The sequence below is a fragment of the Rhinopithecus bieti genome, unplaced genomic scaffold (genome assembly GCF_001698545.2).
Source record: "Rhinopithecus bieti isolate Rb0 unplaced genomic scaffold, ASM169854v2 scaffold_6481, whole genome shotgun sequence".
Taxonomy (NCBI): Eukaryota; Metazoa; Chordata; class Mammalia; order Primates; family Cercopithecidae; genus Rhinopithecus; species Rhinopithecus bieti.
In genome coordinates, this window is record NW_016805314.1 from 578367 (window position 1) to 602622 (window position 24256).

At 41.8% G+C, this 24256-nt stretch overlaps 1 protein-coding gene across 1 annotated transcript in view; it reads right to left on the reverse strand.

Moving 5' to 3' along the window:
* Window positions 1-24256, reverse strand: part of SNX19 (sorting nexin 19) — a 43102-nt gene continuing 18846 nt past the window's right edge. Inside the window, 5 exon segments of the mRNA XM_017872143.1 lie at window positions 1-492; window positions 1803-2011; window positions 4797-5805; window positions 6874-6961; window positions 7870-8054. Coding sequence (XP_017727632.1) covers window positions 5673-5805; window positions 6874-6961; window positions 7870-8054 — 406 coding nt within the window. The 3' untranslated portion in view covers window positions 1-492; window positions 1803-2011; window positions 4797-5672.

The following is a 24256-nucleotide window of genomic DNA, read 5'->3' on the forward strand; positions in this document are numbered from 1 at the left end:
TTAAACCAGTCAATGTCGTCTTTGTGTAATACGAAATATCAGGCAAGTCTTAGGATGTGGACATCATGTTTGGGGCAATGTCTCCCTCACGGCCTCTCTCATCCTTTATACCATAAAAGACTGATGGAAAGAGGCTAGCTGAACTTCACCCTTTGATGGTTTCATTTTCTTGTCTACAAAGGCAGGGTGAGTGACTGCTGCCCTGCGATTTCTGGCACTCCCAGTGGAAAGGAGGCAGAGGGGCCAAGTTATGGCAAAGCACGCCCAGTTAGGCCTTCAACTACAAAAGTATCATGGTTTCCCTTCCTCCCCAGTTACCATTCTTTCCTTGGTTCCCATTCCCTTCCACATCCAGCAGCGTGGGCTAACCTTCCTCTCCTCATCTTGGGAAAACACATCTTGCTCCGGTGCAAAGTTAGATTGGACCAACAGCCGGTGTGGACGGAGCGGTGGGAGGTACGGCTTGCCAGGACAGCTTGGCTGAATGGGTTCCTGCAACAAGGCATCTCCAAATGCTCCCTGCCCCTCCAACAGCAGAGGAGGGTGATAATCATGCTCTCGACATTTTCAGAGCATAGCACTTACACTTTTACTAGGCCTTACTCCGGACCTACTGAATCAAAATTTGCATTTTAAACTGATCCGACGCGAATCACACAAACATTACAATTTGGTAAGCAGTATTCTAACTCACTAGACCTCAGGGCCATAAACTATGACTCATGAAACAAATCTGGTCAGCTGCCTATTTTTGTAAATCAAGTTTTACTGGAACACAGCCACACTTGTTTATGAATTGTCTACGACTGTTTTTATACTACAATGGAAAAGCTGAGTAGCTACAACAGAGACCATACTGCTGCAAAACCTAACATTTAGTCTCCAGACCTTTACAGAGAAAGTTTGCTGGCTCCTATACTAGACTGCAGACTCCTTGAAAGTGAGAACCTGGTCTTGTTCTGCTTTGTAAGGTAGAACGGCAGTTTAGTATAGTGGCTATACATGTAGGCTCAGAGGCAGACTGACATGATTTGTATCTAGGCTCTATCACTCCCTTGCAAATGACTGTGGGTAAGACATAACCACTCTGTGCCTCATGTTCCCCATTGATAAAATGGGGATATATTAGACTGGTGCAAAAGTAATTGCATTAAAATGGCAAAACTGCAATGACTTTTGCATCAACCCACTACAACAGAACCTACCTTTAAAGGTTGATTTGTGGGTTAAATAAGTAAACATATGTAAAGACTCTAAGTAACGCTCTCAGAAAATGTTAACTATTAGCTGGTACCAGGCATTTTGAGAGTAGACAGGGGATTTGCTTAATGTTGGCAGAATGACCCATCCCTAGAGCAGACACTGTCTATCAACACCCATTCTCTGCTTCTTTCTTGCTAACATCAATTATTTCTGTAGATATCTGACCTTCACGGAAGATGACCTCATCTCTGGGGGCAAATACTATTGAAAGTCAATCACAATGCCATTCACAGTGTCAGTGGATTGGCATGAGGTGGGTAGTTCTAGCCAATGAGTCATAAGAGTTGTTTTTTTTTTTTTTTTTCCTTTGATTTGGGGTCTCACTCTGTCACTTAGGCGAGAATGCAGTGGTGTGATCATGGCTCACTGCAGCCTCAAATTCCTGGGCTCAAGTGATCCTCCTGCCTCAGCCTCCCTAGTAGATGGAACCACAGGCGAGAGCCACCATGCCCCACTCATTTTTTATATTTTTTGTAGAGACAGGGTCTTGCTATGTTCCAGGCTGGTCTTCAACTCCTGCCCTCAAACAATCCCCCTACCTTGGCCTCCCAAAGTGTTGAGATTGTAGGTGTGAGCCACTGTGCCCGGCCTAGAAGAGGACTCTTGAAGGACTTCTGGGAAATGGTTCCTTTATTCCTTAGAAGAAAACACAGAAGAGATGCTCCTGTTCTTTTATGAATGTTATCTCTGGGAGTGATGCCTGAAACTACAGCACCAGGAAGGCAGGCAGTCTGAGGACACAGCTGACCTAATTAATGGCAAGGAAGAAAGATGGAAAGAATTCAGGCCCCTTAAGAAGTCTCAGAGTTGCTGAATCACCAAACTCCTGGGCTTACCTACTCACATACTAATGTTATGAAAGAAAATAAATTTTCCTCATAATTTAATTCCTGTCCAGAGCATCCTGATTCATATAGCCAGGGATCATAGTTACACATATTTTTACTTCATCCAGGACCTAACAATTGGTGTTGGGTGCTAAGAGCAAAGGAAGAGCAGTAGCTGGAAATGAATAACCTGGGTAGGACACAGGAAGACTCAAAAATGTTCTAGGCTACGTAAATCAAAACCACGAGATATTAATATCACCTAATACCTTTTAAGATGTCATTATGAAAAAACAAAACATTACAAGTGTTGGAGAGGATGTGGAGAAATTGGAACCCTTGTACATTGTTAGTGGGAATGTAAAATGGTCTAGTCAATATGGAAAACAGTATGAAAGTCTTCAAAAAATTAAAAACAGAATGATATATGATCCAGCAATCCTACTTCTGGGTATTTATGTAAAATAATTAAAAGCAGGGCCTCAAAGAAATATTAATACTCCCATGTTCACTGCAGCATTATTCTTAATAACCAAGGCATGGAGCCAACCCAAATGTCCCTCAATGAATGAACAAAGAAAATGTGGCATAGCCATACAATGGAATGTTTTCAGCCTTAAAAACAAAATTCTGTCACATGCTATAACACAGATGAACCTGGAGGACATTATGCTAAGTGAAATAAGTCAGTCAAAGAAGGACAAACACTGCATGATTCCACTTATATGAGGCGTTCAAAGTCGTCAAACTCACAGAAGCAGAAAGTAGAATAGTGACTGCCAGAAGCTAGTGGGAAGGGAAATGAGGGGATGCTGTTCAATGGGTATAAACTTTAGTTATGCAAGATGAAAAACCGGAAGCAGTCTGCTACAAAATAGTGTGCTGCTTCTAGTTAATAATGTACTATCTCAAAATAAATAATGTTCTATACACTTAATTTAAGAGGGTAGATCTCACATTATGTGTTTCTTTACAACAATAAGAAAATCACCTTGTAAACTGGAAATTTCCAAAATGGAAATTGGAGTAGCTTGTATTGTTTTAAAATTTATACATGCTCCTAGGCTCAGGTTTAGGAATTTATTTTCCATTTAGGTTTTATTAAGTCTAATCCAAAAATGTGAAAATGGAACTGTGAGTTATATGTGATGACAAAGTACAGCTTTCTTGAATTCAAATAATCAATGGCAAAGATCACATTTAGAATTGGACAGAAAGAACACAGCATCCCTGTCTCGTCTTTTTTATAGATATTAAGAAAAGGGAAAGTAGTCTTATTTCAAATATCAAAATTCTGACTTAAATGAATAAAATTTAGTCACGAGTAAATACAAAAACAAGCAAACAAAAAAACCTTCCTGGATTAGCACAGGCCCAATTCTTCCCTGCCTTTTATCACCCTGTCAGCTGGGAGTATCTTTTCCAGATACCTGTGGCTCTCTACCAGTTGTTACTCTCTTGTTGTCTGAACCTGCTACCCAAAATTGGCAGGTAATTTTCAAAGTTGTGATTGTTCCCTTGGCAATATCCATTATTTCCCTCCTGGGTAGAAGGAGGATCTGAGGACAGCTTATCTTTTTGGGGTACATGGAGTAGAGGTGGGGACTCTTATGCAATATGAAATAAAAATAAGTTCTTTGGGCTGGAAGTGTCAAAAGATTCCTTAGAATTTACAGCCACAGGGATTTCATGGTGTGTCTGATGTACTGATTTTGTGCCACATTTCAGCCAGAACTGGCAGCAGATTCAAAGCAACACAGGTGGCTAAGTACACATGAAGGGAAGGTATGGGGAGAGAAAAGTGGCATAAAACAGGGCTGCCCCCCTATGCCCATCGAGAATAGGATCTTAGCCCTCACTGAAGCAGCTGAATGATCAGCTCTAACACATTGGCTGGACTCCTGTAGGTACTCACAGAAGGTAGAGACGCTGAGCAACCTTTTCCTGTCAAAGTCTAGGGCTGGAGATGCTTCAAGAACTTTGGAGCCATAAAGTCACTGTAATGGTCAACTTTTAAGGCTAGAAGGAGCCATGAGACATCTCATTCATCTCCTTGCCTTTGGGCAAGAATTGCACACCTAAGCCTCCCAAATAAATCAGACACAATTTAGGGTTAAAAGCCTCCAGAGGGGCAAAAAAGTAAAAAGATTTTACAACTTTCTCTCACAAACCACTTTGTGTGCTCATCACCTACTTCAGAATCTAAGAGAACTTTGACACTTGTTTTTGACACCCCATTGCCTTCTCATCAGTCTAACTCCAAGACCTTCCTTCAAGCGGCAGGCTCTGGTAATTCGGCGAAAGCAAGGCGCTAACAGGCAAGTGTGAAGCCAAAGGGCTCGCAGTGACATCCTTGACACCTTTTTGCCAGCTATTCACATGTGTTTAATATACAGCACTTCCCTGTGACTGTCTGTATCCTTTTCCATCACCATTTATCCTTCTCCAGCAATTCCCAATTGCTTTGCCTTGCTAAGAGATGTTGCAGTCTGATAAAACACCTTTGCCTTCATGCTGGTGTTGTTAAAAGACTAATTATAACCATAAGGAATGGGAAATAAGAAGCTATTCCCTGTAAGTTTGCTAATCTTACCTGTTCAGAATAATAAAAGTTCTCTGTCAAAGACTTACAAAGGGAGGTTTCATCCCCCAGGCTTGCTAGTCCTACTCTCTGTGCATTCTTAAGACAGGAGGCAAGTACTTTACCTTCTCCTTGGAAAAACTGAGGCTGGATATGCAGCTTGTCATGCAATTTTGCTGAAGATATAGAGAGGGTCATCAATTCAAAAACTCAATTGCTCTAGGGCAGAGGGTTGGGAGAAAAGCCAATAAATAAAATGTGTGGTACAAATGCCTTTCAGGAAAGGGTGTAAAGGGTGGGGTGGATTTACCAGAAGCTTTGGCAGTCAGTTTTGAGTCTTCTGGAAAGGAAAAGTGTAGCCTCCCGGGGAAGCAACCTCATGACATCTTCCACAAGGCTGATGTGTTGGGAAACAGCAACACATGAGCAAGAGGTTCCTTGAAAAATTTTCTTCCCTCCTTCTTCTTCTGGAACTGTTGGGAAACTAGATTAGACCCAGGAGTCTGGTTTGTGAGAATGGCCCTGAATGAATTTTTAGTTTCCGGTTAGGAACAGAGAGCTCAGAAGGTTGTTTTCTCCTCCAAGGAAATCTGGCCACAGTTTTTTTCCTGTTCTATCCAGAGCTTGTGTGCTGGTGGATTAAGCACATGTGTGCACAGGGCCAGGATTCTGGCAAACAATCTCAGGGAGGATGGCAAAAGGAGAAGCAAAAGGGGCTCATTCCTCTACCTCACAGCTTCTTTTCCCAAAGGAAACAGGATCTACTCACCAGCAACAATCCCAGTGTTCCAAAAGAAACATGGAAATAAATGTGCATGCAACTGGGACACACATACCCCTGTCACCTGCTACAAATGGAGCAGAAGTGGGAGGGAAGTGAGCCACTGAGAACCTAGGCCTTCTTAGCTGTAGCCTATTTCAAGAGGGCACAGGCTTCCTGAATGGTCTTTGGTGGCCGAGTAACTACTTCCCTGAACTCGGAAGAAAGCGTGAATAACCAGCTAAGAGGAGACACCCATCCTCTTAGAGTTGCCTGGGGTATCTGAGGCAGAGGTGGTAGCAGCAGACTTCTCAACAGAGGCACTGAGATCCAAGAATTCCAGGATGATGTCCCCAAGACAGTAAATCAAATGCCTGAAACAAATGGGCAAAAAACTTGGGGTTTGGCTCAGTCAGGAAACACAAGATCCTGTTTATGACATTTATTTTCTCCTCCTCCATCACCGATATGCTAAACTTCAATAGCTTGATGAAACTTCTGCTAAGAAATTAATGTTTTTTGAACTAATAAAAGCCTCTGGCCCTAATAAAGGTAAGAACAGTTGTATATAAGACTAGTTTTACATAACATTAAGTTTTATAAAATTCCATTTCTCTTTACGTAGTTACATTAGCACTGCGCTGAGGAACTGTGCTAACAAATCCTTGAGATGTCAGGTTACTAGACACTTTCAGAGCTCCTGACTACTGCTGTTTCTCATAATTAATTACCTTAAATTTATAGGCTGCCTTACAGGCAGTGAGGCAAAGCCAGGATCCTTGAGGAAGTTAACAAACACAGTCTACTCTGGGGTAGGGTTTGAGTGTAAGATTACTCAATACTTCTAGAAGAGTAACAGCCCAGGGGATGGAATCTACCTCTTCTGGATTATTCTAGGACTCCTCACCCAGCATTTCTGGTCCCTTTATGAAATTCCAACCTTACTATCTTGTCTACTTGATATGAAGCAAAGACAACTCCTGGTCCTGACATGAATCACAGCTTTGCTATGAGGCCAGGGGCTTATGGTGAACATCGTTACATGGTCTATGATACACGGGCCAGGGTACGCTCTTGGAGCATTCACAGGGACTGGCAGATGTTGGAAAGAGCACTGAGCAAGTATGCTGAACAAGCCTGGAGGATAAGAGGTCATTTTCAGCAGCTCATGTGGGGGCCTGTGTAGAGTTCTTCCAAACACAAATGGTGGTTTGTCCAAGACTGACTTCCTAGCACATGAAGATCTGCTCTGAAGCCTGATGGTGTGGGTTTTACTGAGTGTGTGGATCTGGACATCAAACTCTGTAGTCAGTGCCCAGACCAAGTCAAGACATCAATCCTGTTCTTTGGAATGTGGGCTTTTCACTCAGAAACCTTGGATGCCTCTAAGACCAGAGACAGCTTTAACTACGCTGAGGTTGGAATAACATTCTTCCACTTACCTGTTGATGAGCGGTTGTTGTAGTGACTCCAAGACTAGACCCCAGCTCACCCGGCATTTGTTCACCCCAAGAATTTCTACTACGAGATCTGAGGAGGAAAAAACAGAGGGAATGTGTGTGTGACCACTGAAGTTTTAGATTCTAAGGACAGTCTCTCCCCAGGATCTCTGCCGTTTTTACATAGGTTCGGTATTTCGGGCATACCTCTAAACCACACAGCCAAACTAAAATCCTCACAAAACAGGAAAACCTGAGAAAAATATGTTTCTTAAGTTAGGTGTCTACACAAGAATGGGCTTCAAAAATTATTTTGTAACCTGTCACTCAAATGCAGGTACTCCTTCCAATGTAACAGTTTAGGTTGGCAGACACAGAGTTATAATGATACGGGTAAATACAACTGATTGTCCAGAGCTAAGTTCACAACTGTTTCCTGGTTATCACAGTCATAGGCAACAAGCTGCCTTCCTGGCCCTCTAAAAATACAATGCAAGGAAAAACAACCTCAGATTTTGTTTTTACTTATTGCTAAAGGCCATGTACCATACTCAATGGCTGCAGTTTATTAAGTTGGAGCTTCTGTGGGACATGTGATTTTCTTCCTTGGTCCCAAAATGCTATGAATTGTCAGAGAATCTGAAGTCTTCACCTCCTGGAAATGGCTCTGAGACCTGTCCCCGCAGGCAGGCTTCCCCAGACCTGCCTGTAGGTAGAGAGAAAGTTATTAACCTAAATATCTGCAGGATTGTCACCTAGCATTTAGGGTGCAGCCATAGAGTTCTTTTCCATTCCCTTGGCATCAGCTGAGCAAGGGATAAAAGAATTGCAGCCCTGTTCATTTTCCTATTAGCCTGAGAAATGATGGGTCAACAGAGTTTTGAATCTAAGCCACATGCAGGGCCCTTTTACAAACAGGAAAAGGTGAAAGGGTAATGGTGGCAAAGCAGAATGGAAGGGAACTGTGACTGGTACAATTGATCTCATTGGTCCAGTTACCTGGGAGGACTCCCATGAGGCTCTGCAAAGCCTGTTTCTCAGCAGCCAGTTTCTGCTCCTGGGTCCTTACAGGCCGTGGAAACTTAGGCAAAACTCCACCAGGCCAGATGGACTCCTGAAGAAGCCTGAGGTACTGCACCCAGTGCTGTGGACTTGTTAAATGAGCTACCTGCACCTCTAGCCACCTGTGGTGGAAGAGAGACGAAAGCTTAGATCAAACTGAAGGAAAGGAACTAGCAAGACAGCGGACTGACTGTTTATGCCCCTGCAGGACTGACTGTTTACGTCCCTGCAGGACTGACTGTTTACGTCCCTGCAGATCTGAATGTCAAAGTCCCAAACCTCAAGGTGATGGTAGGAGGAGGGGGGGCCTTTGGGGAGGTGGTCAGGTCATGGGGGCAAAGGTAAATGCCCTTATAATAAGAAACCTGAGGAGACTTCTCACCCCTTTTGCCATATGAAGACACAGGGAGAAGACAGCTCTCTATGAACCAGGAAAAGGGCCCTCAGCAGACACGAATTCTGCTGGTACCTTGATCTTGAACCTCCCAGCCTTTAGAACTGTGAGAAATAAACTTCTGCTGTTTATAAGCCATTCAGTTTATGGTATTTTGTTATAGCAGCCCAAACAGACAAAGATACCATCAATTACATAAGCTATCAGAACAGGAGAAAGTCAGCACTGATTCTTGCAATGGAAACCAAGCCAATTCAACAACCTGGGATAACAGAATTTGAAGATGAGTAACAATAAGAATCGTGTTATTTACTCAGTGTTCACTATGTGCCACCTACTGTACAAGCGGTTTTACGGAAGAGAACACTAAAAGGGCCGTGGTCTCTGGGCAAGGCTGCACCTGCACCTGCCCAGCTCTCCCCTGATGGGAAGCATCGTAACCTTCTTGGTAACATTACACACAGCCTTCAGAGCTGAGGGTCTGGCGATCTTTATACAAATTCTGCTCTCTACCCTCCCCAGCCATATCCCCTGGACTTCAAGTCCTCATGACTGTCTTGGGGATTTCCTACATCTGCCCTTTGTTCGTAACAGTTCTCTCACTAACAAGGGCCTCTTCTCGCCTTGCCTGAAGAATAAGTCTCAAGTCTGCTTCTGGCAAGACCTGTTTCAACCCCACCTCCTCCATGAAATCCTTGACCACCACAGCTGGAAGTGCTCTCCTTCTCCATAGACCTCCTTTGGCAGGTAGTTCTGGAACAATTGCTTTTTAAAGGTGTTTATAGCTTTACTTCTTCAACTAAATTATAAGCTGTAAGAGTTCTGTGTCTTGTACTTAAAAAAAAATTTCCCACAGGGCTTGGTGCTTAAGAAACGGTTGACTAACTATTCTTATTTCAATGAAAAATTTTCCCTTTGTCTTACTTTCAAAATGAGTCAATTACTCTGAGGGGAAGATACACCAAATCTGGAGTTCAGCTGGAAACTTAGAAAGTGGTTCAACATTATTCTTTATCTGTTCCTGCATTTTTTTCAAAGTGATATGGTCAGAAGCTGAGGTTCCAGGCTGTTGAGGCCTCCCCTTCACCCACCTCATTTAAGACGGACATAGCTGTGTTGGTCATGGATGGACAATCAACCACTTCTATTCATGCGCGGAAGACTCGTTTGATCCTGCACCACATGGCAGCTCATGCCATCGCTCCTCACTCCTATACTCGAGTCACTTGTCACTCATCCAAGAGCAGAGGGGGCTGCCAAGGCAAACTTTATTTAACCTCCACTCTGCCAGACAGTCTGCATTCCACTCAAGCTGGGCATTCCAGCCATGGGGGCTGCAATCCCCCAAGCCCAAGGCTCACAACTGATTCTAAGAATAGGAAGTGTGTAAGGTAATAGCAGGGCAAGAATGGCAGCCATCGATGGAGATCAAGAGTGGCACAAAGCTGTTCTTGTCCAAAATAGCCATCACGATCGTATTTGTTATTATTAGGGCCACATCTCCTTTTTATAGGGCTTTTCATTCAGCGAGCCTAAGATGCCTGATGAAAGGGATCCAGTAGCAAGAATTCCTGTTCCTGCTTATATAAGAGGGTCACTAGAGGGAGGTGGCTGCAATGACCTGATCGGCTTCTCTGCAGGGGATTAAGTGACCCAAGGTCTCCCTTCTTCACCTCAAGCCATGTATACTTCTGCAACTTTTGCTGAAGAGAATGATGTGTCTTAGGGTCTCATCTAAGTGTCTTGAGGGAGAGGGGCAAAGTCTTGCAAACTGAAATCTTCAGCCACACGATCCTTCCTAGACTGAACATGTTACACACCAGCAAACCTGGGTACCTCAGCCATCTTCTGGGCATGTCTTACAAAGCAAGAGTTAGATTCTTCTGAATGAACATTAATTTATCTGATAGGACAGGACCTCACATGACATTATAACAAGGATATCCTCCTTGTTCTCTTGTATGGTGATTAAGTGTCTCATGTAGGTGTGTTGGGTGCAAAATGAATTTTATCATGTGGCAAAATATAAATTTATAAACTTACAATGATTCTATAAGACAGTTTTTCAAACTCTAAATGAAAATGTTGGGGAGACACATAAAAGTATGAAAAAGTAAAAATAAGCACCTGATGATAAGGATGAGTCTATGAGTCAAATAAATTTGTGGGAGCTAATAAGCACAACTCACTGACGAAAAGGACTGCCACCTCTGAGTAAGTATCAACTGCTGACGAGACAAATACACTGTCAAGCACTGTACACACAAGGCACAGAACTGGCCAACAGGAGGCCCTGGAAAAAGTCAGGCCCAGGAATATAAGAAACAGGACTTCTATAAACTGGCAGAAATAAACTCCCTCCAGGCCTACAAAGAGGGACAGAGTTTAGAAAGTGGCTTCTAGTCCCTGGGAGCTGCGGAGTGCCAGCTTTCCTTATTCTTCTCCATACTCTGAAGATACAAGACACAAACCACACACTTGCACCACACACAATTTAAACATTTGCTCTCTTTCCTGGATTCTCCTCTTGCTTACGTTCTGCCCACCCTTTCCCCTGTTGGCAAACAGAAGCTTTATCCTAGGCCTTTGGGCTCAGCACGGTCTTATTTCCTAGCCCCAGGCAGCCTGTGTAGAAGACCAAGTGCAACACATCTTTCTTGTTCGCAGAAGTTCTGAGCAACAGTGTCTCGTTAAAAATGATGAGCATGCCAATCTGGAAGGAAAACATGATAAAGCCCAAACCAAAAACATCACCACCACTACTGCCACTGTCCTCACATAATACAATCTCGACATTTTTTAAGCTGTAATTCAATTTCTAAGACATACTTTATTATCACCCACAATGCCTTTCTCAAGTTGTAAACGGCCATATTCAGGGATTTGGTATACTCTGTCTTGCCCAACACCTGGATGGAACCAACTGCCACAAGTTTTTGAGAGCAATGAAGAAGGTGGAGATCTCTTCATCCAAAGATCTCTCCTCTCCCTTCCATCCCCACCTTCCCTTCCTTTGGTTCTGTCATCCTTCTCTAAGGTAAAACTCCATACACACCATCATTTCATTATCTAGCTTTATTAACTCCCCTAATCATGCTTGCTGTATTTGGCTAAAACATGGAAGACAAAGAGATTAGGTGTAGGATCGTTAAAAGGGACAGACGTCGCAACACCTCTCCATTAACTCTCTTCATCTCGCTATTCTACACTGCATCTTTCTATTCTTATCATAGGAGTGGGAAGGTTAAAAAGAGATTTGTATCCCTATAGAGCTCTCTTTAAGTGGAAAGGATGGAATTTATGTGTCTGAAATCTAATACATCATATGAGCGTTTCCAGCATCAGTTTCTGGAATTTGCTGGTACCACTTACTATTAGGCTGACAGAAATCTAAAGCTTCAAGGTCAAAACACACACACGTTCCTCTTACTATTCATTAGAAATTACTTATAATAGGCCGGGCATGGTGGCTCACGCCTGTAATCCCAGCACTTTGGAAGGCTGAGGCGGGCAGATAACCTGAGGTCAAGAGTTTGAGACCAGCCTGGCAAACATGGTGAAGCCTCGTCTCTATTAAAAATACAAAAAAAATTAGCTGGGGATGGTGGCACACGCCTATAGTTCCAGCTACTCAGGGAGGCTAAGGCAGGAGAATCCCTTGAACCCAGAGGCAGAAGTTGCAGTGAACCAAGATTGCGCCACTGCACTCCAGCCTGGGCGACAGAGGGAGATTCCATCTCAAAAAAAAAAAAAAAAAAAAAGAAAGAAAGAAAAAGAAACTACTTATAATAAATCATTTACTAAATACAAATGCTATTGTTTATGTAATACAAGATGCATGAAGTAAATACGCTAAAATAAATATGGTAGGGAATAGCCTCAGATAGCACTGGTTTTATTTTCCACTACTATTCCAGGTCTGATACTTGATTTAGAGATATCTCTGTCTATTATCCTGCCTTCAGCCCAAAGAAGAGAAGAAAAAAGAACCCAAACCAGGTCTCTTGTGTTAAGCCATCTCTCAATGATTCAGAGCCTTACCAGGGGACCTAGAAATAGCCAATAAAATGGCAAAAAAAAAACCCACCATACAACACCATTTTGACCCCAAGACACTCAAAAGCTTCACTTATGCCAGACAGGGGAGAAGAGAGGATGTGGAGATCAGGGCTTATCAGTACGCTGGGATTGCACATCTACTCCATGTTCAAGGGAACCTGGTCTGAAATAGCCACAGATACAGGAATGAAGCAATGACTAAAAAGGAGACAGTTTAATACTAGGGCTTAAGATGGCACTTCAAGGTTAGCAGATCATTTCCCATCAAAACAGCAGAATCAAATCTCATGAGTAAGAGGAGAAGGCTTTAGAGACCATGTCTAATCCAATTAGCTAAATCCCCTTCACTTCTTTTCTAAGACAGCAGCTATGGTTGAGTGAGAAAGGGTCTTGAATCAGGACGGCTTAATGAAGAGGAGAAAGGGAAGAAGATACTAAAATCATGAAACAGAAAATATTCATAAGATCCACAACAATATTCTAAATGAAAACGCCTGGTACAGTCTAAATACAAGAAAAATAACAGGTCCATTCCTTCCAGCCTATTTATCTATTGGCTGTACCTCTATAGACAATCCAAGGGCAATTATGCTCCAACCTTATCTTAAGATACCAAATATAGTTCAAAGGAAAAGAGACAGAAAAGGAAGATCAAGTTAAAGCTTCTGTCATCCTCAATACATCTTCGATAAATTAGAATTATTGACTGATTTTATTACCCTTAGAGCAGGGTTTTCAATCTTGGTACTACTGGTATTTCGGACTGCAAAATCTTTGTCATAGGGGCTTTCCTGTGCATTATACAACATTCCACAATATCCCTGCTCCTCCTCCCCTCAAACTAGATGCTAGTTGTGCCAACCAAACGTGTCTCCAAACATTGCCCCATGTTCCCTGAGGACAAAGTTGCTCCAGTTGAGAATCCTGCCTTAGACTTACGGACTTTTGGATACAATTGTATCAGGCTACTTTCATAGCCATTTAAAACCCGATGGCTGTAGTGCAATGTTTTTCGAACTGTGGGCTGGACATCATTAGAGGTCATACAATCTGTTTTGCTGTTTGTGATACCATAAAGATGCATCTCACGTTTGCAGACACGTTTTTCGTATGTATGTACCTATATACGTATACATCAGATATGCGTGCATGCATATGTGTGTATGTGCCTGTGCCTATGTGTATGCTCATAGTGGGCTGCAATGTACAATGCATTTTTTACTGTAGGTTGAAGTTTTAAAAAAGTTTGAAAACACTCATATAGAGTCAAGAATTAGGAGTTCCGAGAGAAAGGAGGAGAAGCCCAAGCCATATTTTTAGCTTCCTGGAAACGCTCCCCATCTCCACCCACCAAGCACCCAGTAAAATGTTTGCAGGGGCCTCAACCACGAACACTGTGTTCTGTACCGCCAGTCCTAGCACAGAAGTATGAGTATTGGCTCATCCAATCAGTAGCAGCAATCTATAGGGTGGGAGAGAAGGGAGGTCTTGGAGGTGATGGTGTAGATTCGGGACATTCTCCATTAAACAAACTGTTTTTGCCAATTTCACACCTGATAAAAGTTACACTTCTTTTCTCTCTGATGCCATTCCCAGGCCTCTGTCTTCCTGCCATGGCCCCTTCTTGTGTTTACAGACAGTTCCCCCTGTCAGCTCTCAGCTCTAGGCTTCTGTCCTCTAACTATCCAGACCCAAGTTACTCAGCTGCGTCTGAGAAAGTTCAACACTGCTGCCCTCTGACTGTGTATCCAGGTCACCATCCTTTCCTGCCCGGTGCTGGGGAAGAATGAGGACGAAATGAACCCCGAGGGCAAGAAACTATGTCTTTCTCCCAATGACTACTGTGAAATCTAAAATGGCTCAGAGTTTGCACAGTTTCTTCCCTGATTTTCGCTTTCATGTTTTCAATCATGGATCCACACCTTCGAATCGTGTACTTCAAGGGAAGACGACACTCTCCTAAATACCACAATATAAGAATCTGAGTTTCATACATTTATATCTAGCCACAGTTTTTATTTTTGATTAGTAAAGTACACATCACAGATATGAAATTAATACGTATTAAAAATGGAAGGATTCTTAAGGAAGGAATTTCAAAAAATCATCTGTTCAACCTTAGTGGCTTTTCCAATCTCACCAGTTCCAACTATGGAAATACTGGGCACCAAAAGGAAGTATTTTACATCAAGTGGCTTATACGAACATACAACTTGAGAGTTGGAAGGAAACTTAGAGGTTATTTTATCCAGTCTCCTCCCAAAGCAGAAACCTCCTCTGTAATATAATGGCATAGACAAGGGTTGGGTCCTGTGAATTCAGAAACTTGGGCTTTTATCTTAGTTCTGCTACCCAATTAGCCATGTGACCTCAGGGAAGTAAGTGGCTTAATTCCTTCAAAGCATAATCTAAATTCGTTGAAGATGCTTCTTAAACCTTGCCAACCCAAATCTGCCTCCTTGTGTTAATAAATTCCAGTCATTGGTCCTAGTTCTACTCTCTGGAGTTACCAGATACTAGGTTAAATCTCTTCCAAAAGACAACATTTTGCATTTTTAAATTCAGCTATTATTTCTCCCCTACCTCCCTTCTACCACCTACACATCCTTGATTTTGCCAACCTCAAAGACACTCAATAAATGTCTGATGAACGAAGGAGAGAAATGAACCACTGCTTATCCTGGCTCCATCCTCTGGTATGCTGCTTTGTTTTTCTTTTAAAATGACGTGCCCAGAACCAAACAGCTCTGAGATGTGACCTGACCAGCAAAGAATACAGGGGATTGATGCCTTCCTTGATTTAGACGCTATACTTCTTATATAGCCGAAGATTGTGTTAGCTTTTTGGCACTCACGTCAAAAGCACTGACTCATATTGAGTTTTCAGTCAACTAAAATTCAAAGTCCACATATGAACATTAAAAAAAACTGTTAAGTATAGTCTTGCCCTTCTGTATTTGTGAAATTAAAAAAAAAATCTAAATTATAGTTTACAATATTCATTTCTACCAAATTCCATCTTGTTGGCTTTAGATTATCATTCTAAGTTTTTTAAATGTTTTGAATCTTTATTTTGTCATCTAGAGTATTAACTACTCCTCTAAGATTAGAATTACTTGCAAATTTTCTGACAAAAAAATTGATCAGGATAAGATGAAGAGCAGTGCTCTATCACTAGAAATTTCCCTCTAGGATGGCATCAGTTTATGATATTATTTAATACTCTTGGGCTAACGACACTCAACTAGCCACAAATTACTTAAAAGTACTATAGTGCAGGCAGCATACTCCATTCTGTCCATATGGGTATTATGGCAAAAGCTTGTTGAAATCCACATACAATGTAACTACAACTGCACACTAATCAGGCAGGGCACATTTCTACTGAACCATAATGGTTTCTAGGGTTCCCCATTTCCCTTTCCAAATGCTCACAAACATCTACTTCATCATCTGCTTCAGAAATTTCCAGAGATGAATGTTGGGGTCAAGAACCTGTAACCATTTTTTTAAAAAGGCAAGATATCTGTGCATCTCTAACCCATATGGACAAATGGCAATGTTTCTTAATGACCTTAGGTCTTTAATGTTACATATAAATTTGTTAAGTTTCATGGGATATAATTCATTCAGGCCAAGTACAGGTTTAAATGTACAAACTTTAAAATAGGTTACACGCTCTGTTATTTTCATTTCTATTTTGGTCATCAATTCTACTTTAATCACGTCTGTTCAATTCTTCTTGCTGGGCCTTTTCCTTAACAAAGAAAATAGAAAACAGCCTAGCAAATAACAGACCCATTCATTCATTGCTGAGTGAATGAATAAATGCTTTTACCACGTAATCAGTTAATACTACAGCATCTGTCCCAAACAATTACCTATATATATTTTTTCTTGTTAGTAACATGTGACATGTGTATGTGTTCTTCACCTGTCTTTTCCCTTAATATTTATGTACAACCTCAGCTCCTTCTGAGTTGAAGCTTACTAGACCCTGTTCTTGTCAGTTCTATTACTACTATTTTTGCACTGTTCAGTATATGTCCCTCTTTCTATTTTTTAAATATGTTCACCTAGAATCTGATCGCAGTTTAACTACCCTGGTTTCATTTGATGCTGACTCTTTTTCTTCCTCATTGGAAATACGCGTTTAATTTGTTCATTCATTTACTCAAAGCATTGGCTGAGCTTCTTGTAAATGCCCCCCAACCCCCCAAAAAAGACTATTAAGGTTTTGAAGTCAGAAATCTTATATAATTCATTTTGACATCTCCTTTAGCATTTAATAGTGTCATTCACAAATAAACAATCAAATATTTAGTGAATGAATCAATCCTGTTGCAAAACTTTCAGCGACACCTTCTGATGTGAATTTTACGTTAATCTGTTCTTACAGCATGTAAAACAGTTTTTATCTCATTCTGTTATGCTCCTATGAATTCCAGTACCTCTCATCTATCTCTGCTTTCCTTTGTCAGCTGTTTTTCACAATATCCAGTTTTAACTTTATCTGAATTTTTTTGTCAGTGTCTTACTCTTTACTGGGTTGATGGTCTGTTGACATTCTTTCTACTATTTTTGAGTTGTATTCTGTTTGTAGTCAGAAGTCCACCATGTGAATAATCACATGTTATGGCACAGAAAATTTAAAAACCTTGCCTTGGTACACAGTTAGCTACTCATTCCATGTTTTCTTTTTTCTTCTAAAGAAACTTACAGATAGAAAAAAAGTTGAAAATATAATCCGGGCCTTAAGTTTTCTATCAAAAAGAATCTCAAAATTATTAGAGATACAGTATAGGCTTCTTCGGGTGTCATCATTTATTTTTATATAAATCAGAGTAGATACTAATCTATTACTTTAGTAAGCAACAGGATTTTAACCATAACCCAGATATGCTGTTCAGAAAGATATTACCGCATCTTTTTAGTTATCTTCTCAGTCTGCAAGGTGGAAAATTATGTGTGAGTCATTCTTGATTTCTCTTTTTCTCAACTTTAAATAGTCACTAAATATAGGTGATCCTACCTCCTCAATATCTCATGAATCTATTACCCCTTTACCATCTCTATAGCAATGATCTTAGTTGAATGCCTCATCACCTTTTCTATCAATGAAACCCCTTCCTAATTTGTCTAACTTTGGCCCCTTCAATTAATTATGCCTCCACAGCACTATTTAACTAATTTTTCTCAACTGCAAATTTGCTCATGTCATCATCTGTTTATGTTTTGTAAATTATTTCCTATCAAATGAGTGACAAATGTTTTGTTCTTGGAATGACTCACAGGACTCTGAATGAGCAGACTCCCATTAAACTCTTCACCGTTATCATCAGCCATTATTCTTGCATATCATATATTCCTAATCAGTCATACTCAAGTTCTTTGAGTACCACAAACACACTATATTGTTTTACTGCTCTGCCTTGAATGCTGTCTCTCTCTCTCTCACTGTCTGCTGGCAACTCCCCTCATTCTTTAAATCTCATCTCTGACGTCATCTACTGTAAGCCTTCCCTGGACCTCTCATAATCGATAAATCCCTTCTCTGAATCACATATAGAGTTCTTTTCAAAGCCCTGATTTTATACTGCAACTCCTATTTATAAGTTTGCACCTCCAACTGATACTAAACTTCCTATGGTAGGGGTTTTGGGTCTTTTTCTGTATTTTGATCACTTAACAAAGTGCCTGCCACAGAGAAGGCAATCAATCAATATTGGTTACTAAGTGAATTCATGCTGTATATGGGACAAACACTAGTCTTAAAGCACGGCACACTGTTCAAAACAGGTTCTGCAGAAAGCATACATCCCAATACTTAAAACAGCAAAAACACTGAGCTCTTAAATTATTCACGCTTACGGAGGAAGACAATGATAGATTTTTAAAAATCATGGACAATATAAAAATCCTTTGTATGTGGCATTCCATATGTGTTTATATACACATCTGGCAGATTTGCTTTCCTAATAATCTTTTGTTTAGGCTAATAATAAAATTAAACTGTGGGCCAATACACCAGTGATATAGAGCTGATGCTGTAAGCGGTATGCTAGGTAATAAGTCAGGTGACCTAGAACTAAGTAATCCATGCAATGGGCATTCACATCTGGCTATGCGTTCCTCTGGAAGGGAAGGGAGCTGGAAGGCAAGGGAGTGGGTCAGCCATGCTTCTTATCTCACACTATGAATCCTGGGGGAGAGAGACAGCTGCCAGTAGCCTATGTTTGGTCAGTTTTCCTGGGAAATAGGCCCAGAGGATAGAAGAGATTGAAAGTCAAACAAAAGCAAAGGGGGTTTATGAGGACTATGAGTCACACTTGTATTTTGGGAAGTGCCTCTGATGGATGGAGCAGCATCAAATTGATTCCAACCCATTATCTGAAACTAGTAAGAAGAGAGGAAGGTAGCCGAATGGGGGAGGAAAGACCGAAAGCAAAGGTCAGGTTACCTTTCTAACAAATGCAGAAACGAGAAAAGACACTTGGGGATTGTGTATTTTAGGATAAATAAGACTGATAGTAAAGGGAAAGCTCCAAACATTTCTTCTATATTTGAGTATTGTGACATGTTTAAGATGTCAGTTTGAAAGTTTTCTTCTTTCTTTTTTTTTTTTTTTTTTTTGAGACAGTCTCATTCTGTCGTCCAGGCTGGAGTGCAGTGGCACAATGTTGGCTCACTAAAATCTCTACCTCCTGGGTTCAAGCTATTCTCTTGCCTCAGCCTCCCAAGTAGATGGGACTAAGGGCATGCGCCACCATGCCCGGCAAATTTTTTTTGTATTTTTAGTAGAGATGGGGTTTCACCATGTTGGTCAGGTCGGTCTCAAGCTCCTGAACTCAAATGATCCGCCCACCTTGGCCTCCCAAAGTGCTGGGATTACAGGCATAAGCCACCGTGCCCAGTCAATCTGAAAGTTTTCTATACACAAAGCTAGTGTGCCTCTAAAGTCTTTCAAGTCAACCTTTTTTTGGCCTCATACTATGTTGCTATCGACATACTATAATCCGGTTCTGAGAAAATCAGGACTGACAGACTTTAAAAATAACACTGAAAAGCTACAGACAGGTTTGAACCTGGCTTAACCACATAAAAGTTTAACGAACTCTCTGAGCTCTGGCTTCCTTCATTATAAAATGGGCAAATTCTTGCCTTGCCTTTTTCACAAAGTTATCATCAAGATGAAATAAGAAAATAAAAGCATTTCTAAAGTGCTTGTGTGTTGGCACATGTAAAAGAGAAAAAGACTCCTTCAGACCTTCTTTAAAAATTCAACCAGGTCCAGGGAACTAATGACAGCCGGATCTGGAGTAAGTTTTGCATTTCATGCCTCAGTTTTCTCACTGTAAAACTTATTCTCCTGGCAGGCTCAGGGAAGTAAATACTGAAACCGGTAAAGCATTTGGTACTGAGTGGTTACGAAAATTGGGAAGAGGCCCCAGGGGGTTTTGGATAATATGAAAACTCTATTTCTGAATCCTTGCGACAATCAGACCTCTATATACTAAACAATAAAACTTTCACTGCAGAGACTATAGGATCCAAAATGTCTCTGTCTCTTCTTTCCTTGTCCCCGTGTGAACAGCAAGCCTGGCTCATTCTCAGTCCCCAGGTAGTTATCCTGACCCTGCCTTTCTCAGCAGCAAGGGCAAGGGCAGAGAGGTGGGGTGGGGAAGGGGGAAGGTAATTAAAATGGCCACCCATTCAGAAGAAAATTGAGTCCGTGGAGGGGAAAGGGCAGGGAGAGGGACCAAAACCCTTAGTGCTGAAGCACCAGGAATAAAGGCAAGACACAAAAGAGGGAAGAAGGCAGTAATTTAGTGGTCGTCTTGACAACCAGAGCTCCTATTGTTCCTGGGGGCTTTACCTCACAGGGAGATCTCCCTGTTCTGCTCTGCACATAGAACTCCCGCCAAAGGAAGGAGGATGGGAAGTGAAGGGCTGGAGGAGGCAGAAGTGATAAGTAATTATGTGCTCGCAGAAGGGGCTGACCTCCAAATTTCCATAAATATCACAGATAACAGATTGAGCGTGTGCTCAGCCATGATCTGGAAGAAAATTATTAGGGATTTATTTAAATCCGCAGACATTGTAGGACTTCAAATGATGCTGTGAAAATGGCTAGAGGAGGCTGGAAAAGACCAGCCTTGAGGAGAATAAAGAATACATACAAGAAGCAGATGCCCAAGATAAAGAAAGAGAAAAAACACTGAGAGGGGTATAGAGGAGAAGGAAAAGTGACTGTCATTAACACCATCACCTTGGTGTAGAAGAGCTACCCAAAAGTATTCCCAGTTTCCTGGCTACAGGCTGAACTGTAAAACCTTTCCAAGTAGAAGGCCATCCATCCTGATATGAAGGATGTAGGGACACCGGAGTGGTAACTCCAGAATCTCCACAGAATAAGAACTGTGGGAGCACTGACTATGGGTAGAAAACACAGAGGAGTAATAAATAAAACTGGAAAACAACAAAAGGAAACTTGGGGGAGAGAGGAGGTGGGTGTTGAGAAACTCATCTTGATGCTGCATTTGCACACCAGCCTCCCTCCCAAGAAGGATGAATTCCCCCTGAGAAATCTTTCAGGGCCAGCATTGTATTACAGCTAAAGTATATTTCCCACCAATTAATCCAACTGTCTCCCTGCTCCAGTACCAAATAGCTCTGCTTCTCCAAAGGGCACTTGGAGAAGCCTGCAAGGACAGAGGTAAAGATCAAAAGTAAGCATTAACATATGGTTGCTTCTCCAAAACCAAATTAATGGGAGAGAGTCCAACAGTCTCCATCCATGGCCTAAAGCAATAGGAAACGTCCTTGAATACGTAACAGGTTGATAAGATCCTAATACCAGGGCTATTCAGCACTGACAATCTCCACCTTAGTGAATACATAATGTATAAGATTTTAGGATCACAAGAGACCCTGAATAGAGGTCCAAGTAGTTTATAGAGAATACTGACAAAATTCTTTCAATTCAGATGTCTAGCTGGTCTCATCACCACAGACTCTGTTCTGCTCACTCTGTTCTGAATGAATCAGCTCCAGCATTGAATTTTTAATGGTGGGATCCACTCAAAGGGGCAACTTCTGGTCATCCACACCGCTCAGAGAAGCAAGCGCATGCTGAAGACGCATTAGAGCAGAAGGAAGAAGGGTGAAAGATGCAAGAAACAGGGCTTATCTAAAAGTCACTGGCACTAAGGAGTAGGCAGATAAGTGACCTCTAAATCACGCAGCAAGCCAGGGAATGGCTTCAATACTGCTGTATGAACATCAGGGCAGGGGACCTGTAACTGCAAAACAAACAGGTCTTCCTCAAAGGACAGTGAATGGTATTGTTTAACCTGCAGCGCCACCTGGTGCCCAGGGGGAGAATTCCCGTACCCATGCCATGCAGCAGGAGTTTGGCAGGCTTTTCGTCACCTATTTGAAACAACAAAAGCCACATACATTCAGAAAGAAGCTGGCTAAAATATTCCAGATTACTTTTATTTGAAAGTAGAAATAATGCCCGTCCTCCTGCTTTAAAAATGTCTTAGTGTACAGAATATTATTTAGTCTAAACCAGTCTAAGCGACACCTATTTCACCAGATTTGGCTTTGTTATGCCCTTCCTCTATAAAGCCTCCCGAACACTCACCTCTACATTCTCTCTCACACCCCAAACTGCAGGCACTAGGCTATGATTCCCGTTTGGACAGTAACAGGCAAAGGTGGGTGGGTGGTGTGTTCTAAGTCACACAGCCTCAAAGCAAGATCTGAATTCAGTTCTGACTTCAAAGTCCATGTTCTTGCTTTCTATGTGGAAGGAAGAGGTGGAGAAGGCACAATGGCAGGAGATGCTTCCAGAGAGGGCAGGCTCGGTGGGGCTTCATACTGGGAGGCCCAGGTTGGGGAGGGGCGCTGCACTCTTTGGAAAGGAGAGGGCCATTAGAATGGGAGATGGCCTGAAGGGCCCCCAAACCTCTTTGCTTAGGCTGTACCACGGCTCTGGGAATCAGAATTCCCCAATTAATTGAAGACCTGGGTACGCCCTGTGTGGAGGGAACGAAAGATTCAGTTTCCATTTTGCTTCTGGTCCCCCAGCACTATTGATGAACTCTTAAGATTCTTAATAGTGAAAAGCAGAGGGACTGTCTCCAGCAGAACGATGTGTGATCTTCTGTGTTCATTTATTTGACACAAATTTATTAAGTGCCTTCTACGTATGGGGCTGGGTGTTGAAGATATGATGGTAAACAAGACACAGTCCCTGCCCTCAGGATGCTGACATACATTCTAAAGCTGTCATCAAAATGTCAAAATCTTAGGCTCCTGGTGCAGTCACAGATGGGCAAGAGACACCAAGAACCCGACTTGGAAAAAAAGGCTCTGAGGTTTAAATACCTCATGCTATTCTGTTTTTTGTTAACTTTTACAATGAGCAATTTTGTACCTCTATTTCAGTATATGAGACTTCAAGAGCACACACACAGAAATGCAAACACAATGCACAAGCACACGGCTGTCAGCTGCCATCCACCTGCTACAATCTCAAAGATACATTCTAGTAGAGACTGTCACTACGTGACAGGAAAGGCATGATGTCTTTATCCTAAGATGGGTGTAGAATAAGTGACACCCAAGAAATATGACAGGCAGACCACTCATATGACAGGGGAAACTGCTAGGGCCCATCCTGGCCCAGTCTACAGCAGTCAAGAGCTTCCCTTTGGCATGGCCTAATGGAAGAGGCCTGGGACTCCTTCCCAAGGAGCCACAATACGATCTGAGCAAAGTCATCAATGAAAAAAATTAATTTCAGCACCTCTAAAAACGGCCCAAGCCAATGATTAGAGAGCCAGAAAATAACCGAGAATTCTGAAGACTTAGTTTGAGTTAATTTTGTATTTGGGGGTCTTGCAAAAGTGTGCGTATTTCTAGAAAAGCTGTGCATAGGAAGAGATTAGGTATAAGATATAGCCAGGCACCAGAGCTGAACTGGAAGAAAAAGTTACACAGCAAAGGAAAAAATTGTAATCTATGCTTCCTGAGAAACTCTGAGTCTTAACGTTAATAATCTTTTCCTGATTGTGAATAGGATGTAAATAGAGATACCTAACAGACAATCTCTGGCTCAGAAGTACTTTAAAAATAAAATCAGAATATGCAGACAAAAACAATTTATATGCTACCATCAGATGCATGTGTCCCTGAGACCAGCCGGATAGAAAGCAAGAGAGGCGAGATGGGAATAAGGCAAGGGAACTTTCAGGTGAACCCAGTTCTACTGAACACTGCTTTGTGGGGAAGCTTGCATGGAGGGGAGGCAGGGCAGAGCAGTGGGAAACACATGAGCTCTGAGGCTAGGATGACTTAAGTGGAATCTTAAGGTGTGGTTGTTAACGACTTTTATGATTTTGGGAACGTTACTTTACCTGAATGTAATTTTCTTCACTTATAAAATGTAGAACTATATGTCTATCTCATAGAATTGAACAAACAGTACATAGCTGCTTTCCTGGTATTAATATTGTAATAAACGTCAGTTCCTTTCCCATTGCAATTACTTGTGCCCTTTTGGTGGCAGACCTGGAGGTTCTCTTAAGAAATAACCAATGTCACAAAGAACTGTGATCCACCTGCTACTCAGACACGCCCAACCAAGAAAGAGGCCCTGGAATCAGAGTTCCACTCAGAAAGCACCTTGATTCTGGAGCATCCTAAGAGAATAGTGGAAGCAACAGGGTTCATGGTCAACCTTTCCCAACTGTCCTTAAGGGAGATGGACGTTGCGCTTTGCAGCACAGCACTCTCCAGTTCTCCCAGACTCTGCCACAACTCTCCTGACCTTTTCTAGGAGATGGTTTATAGAGCGACATC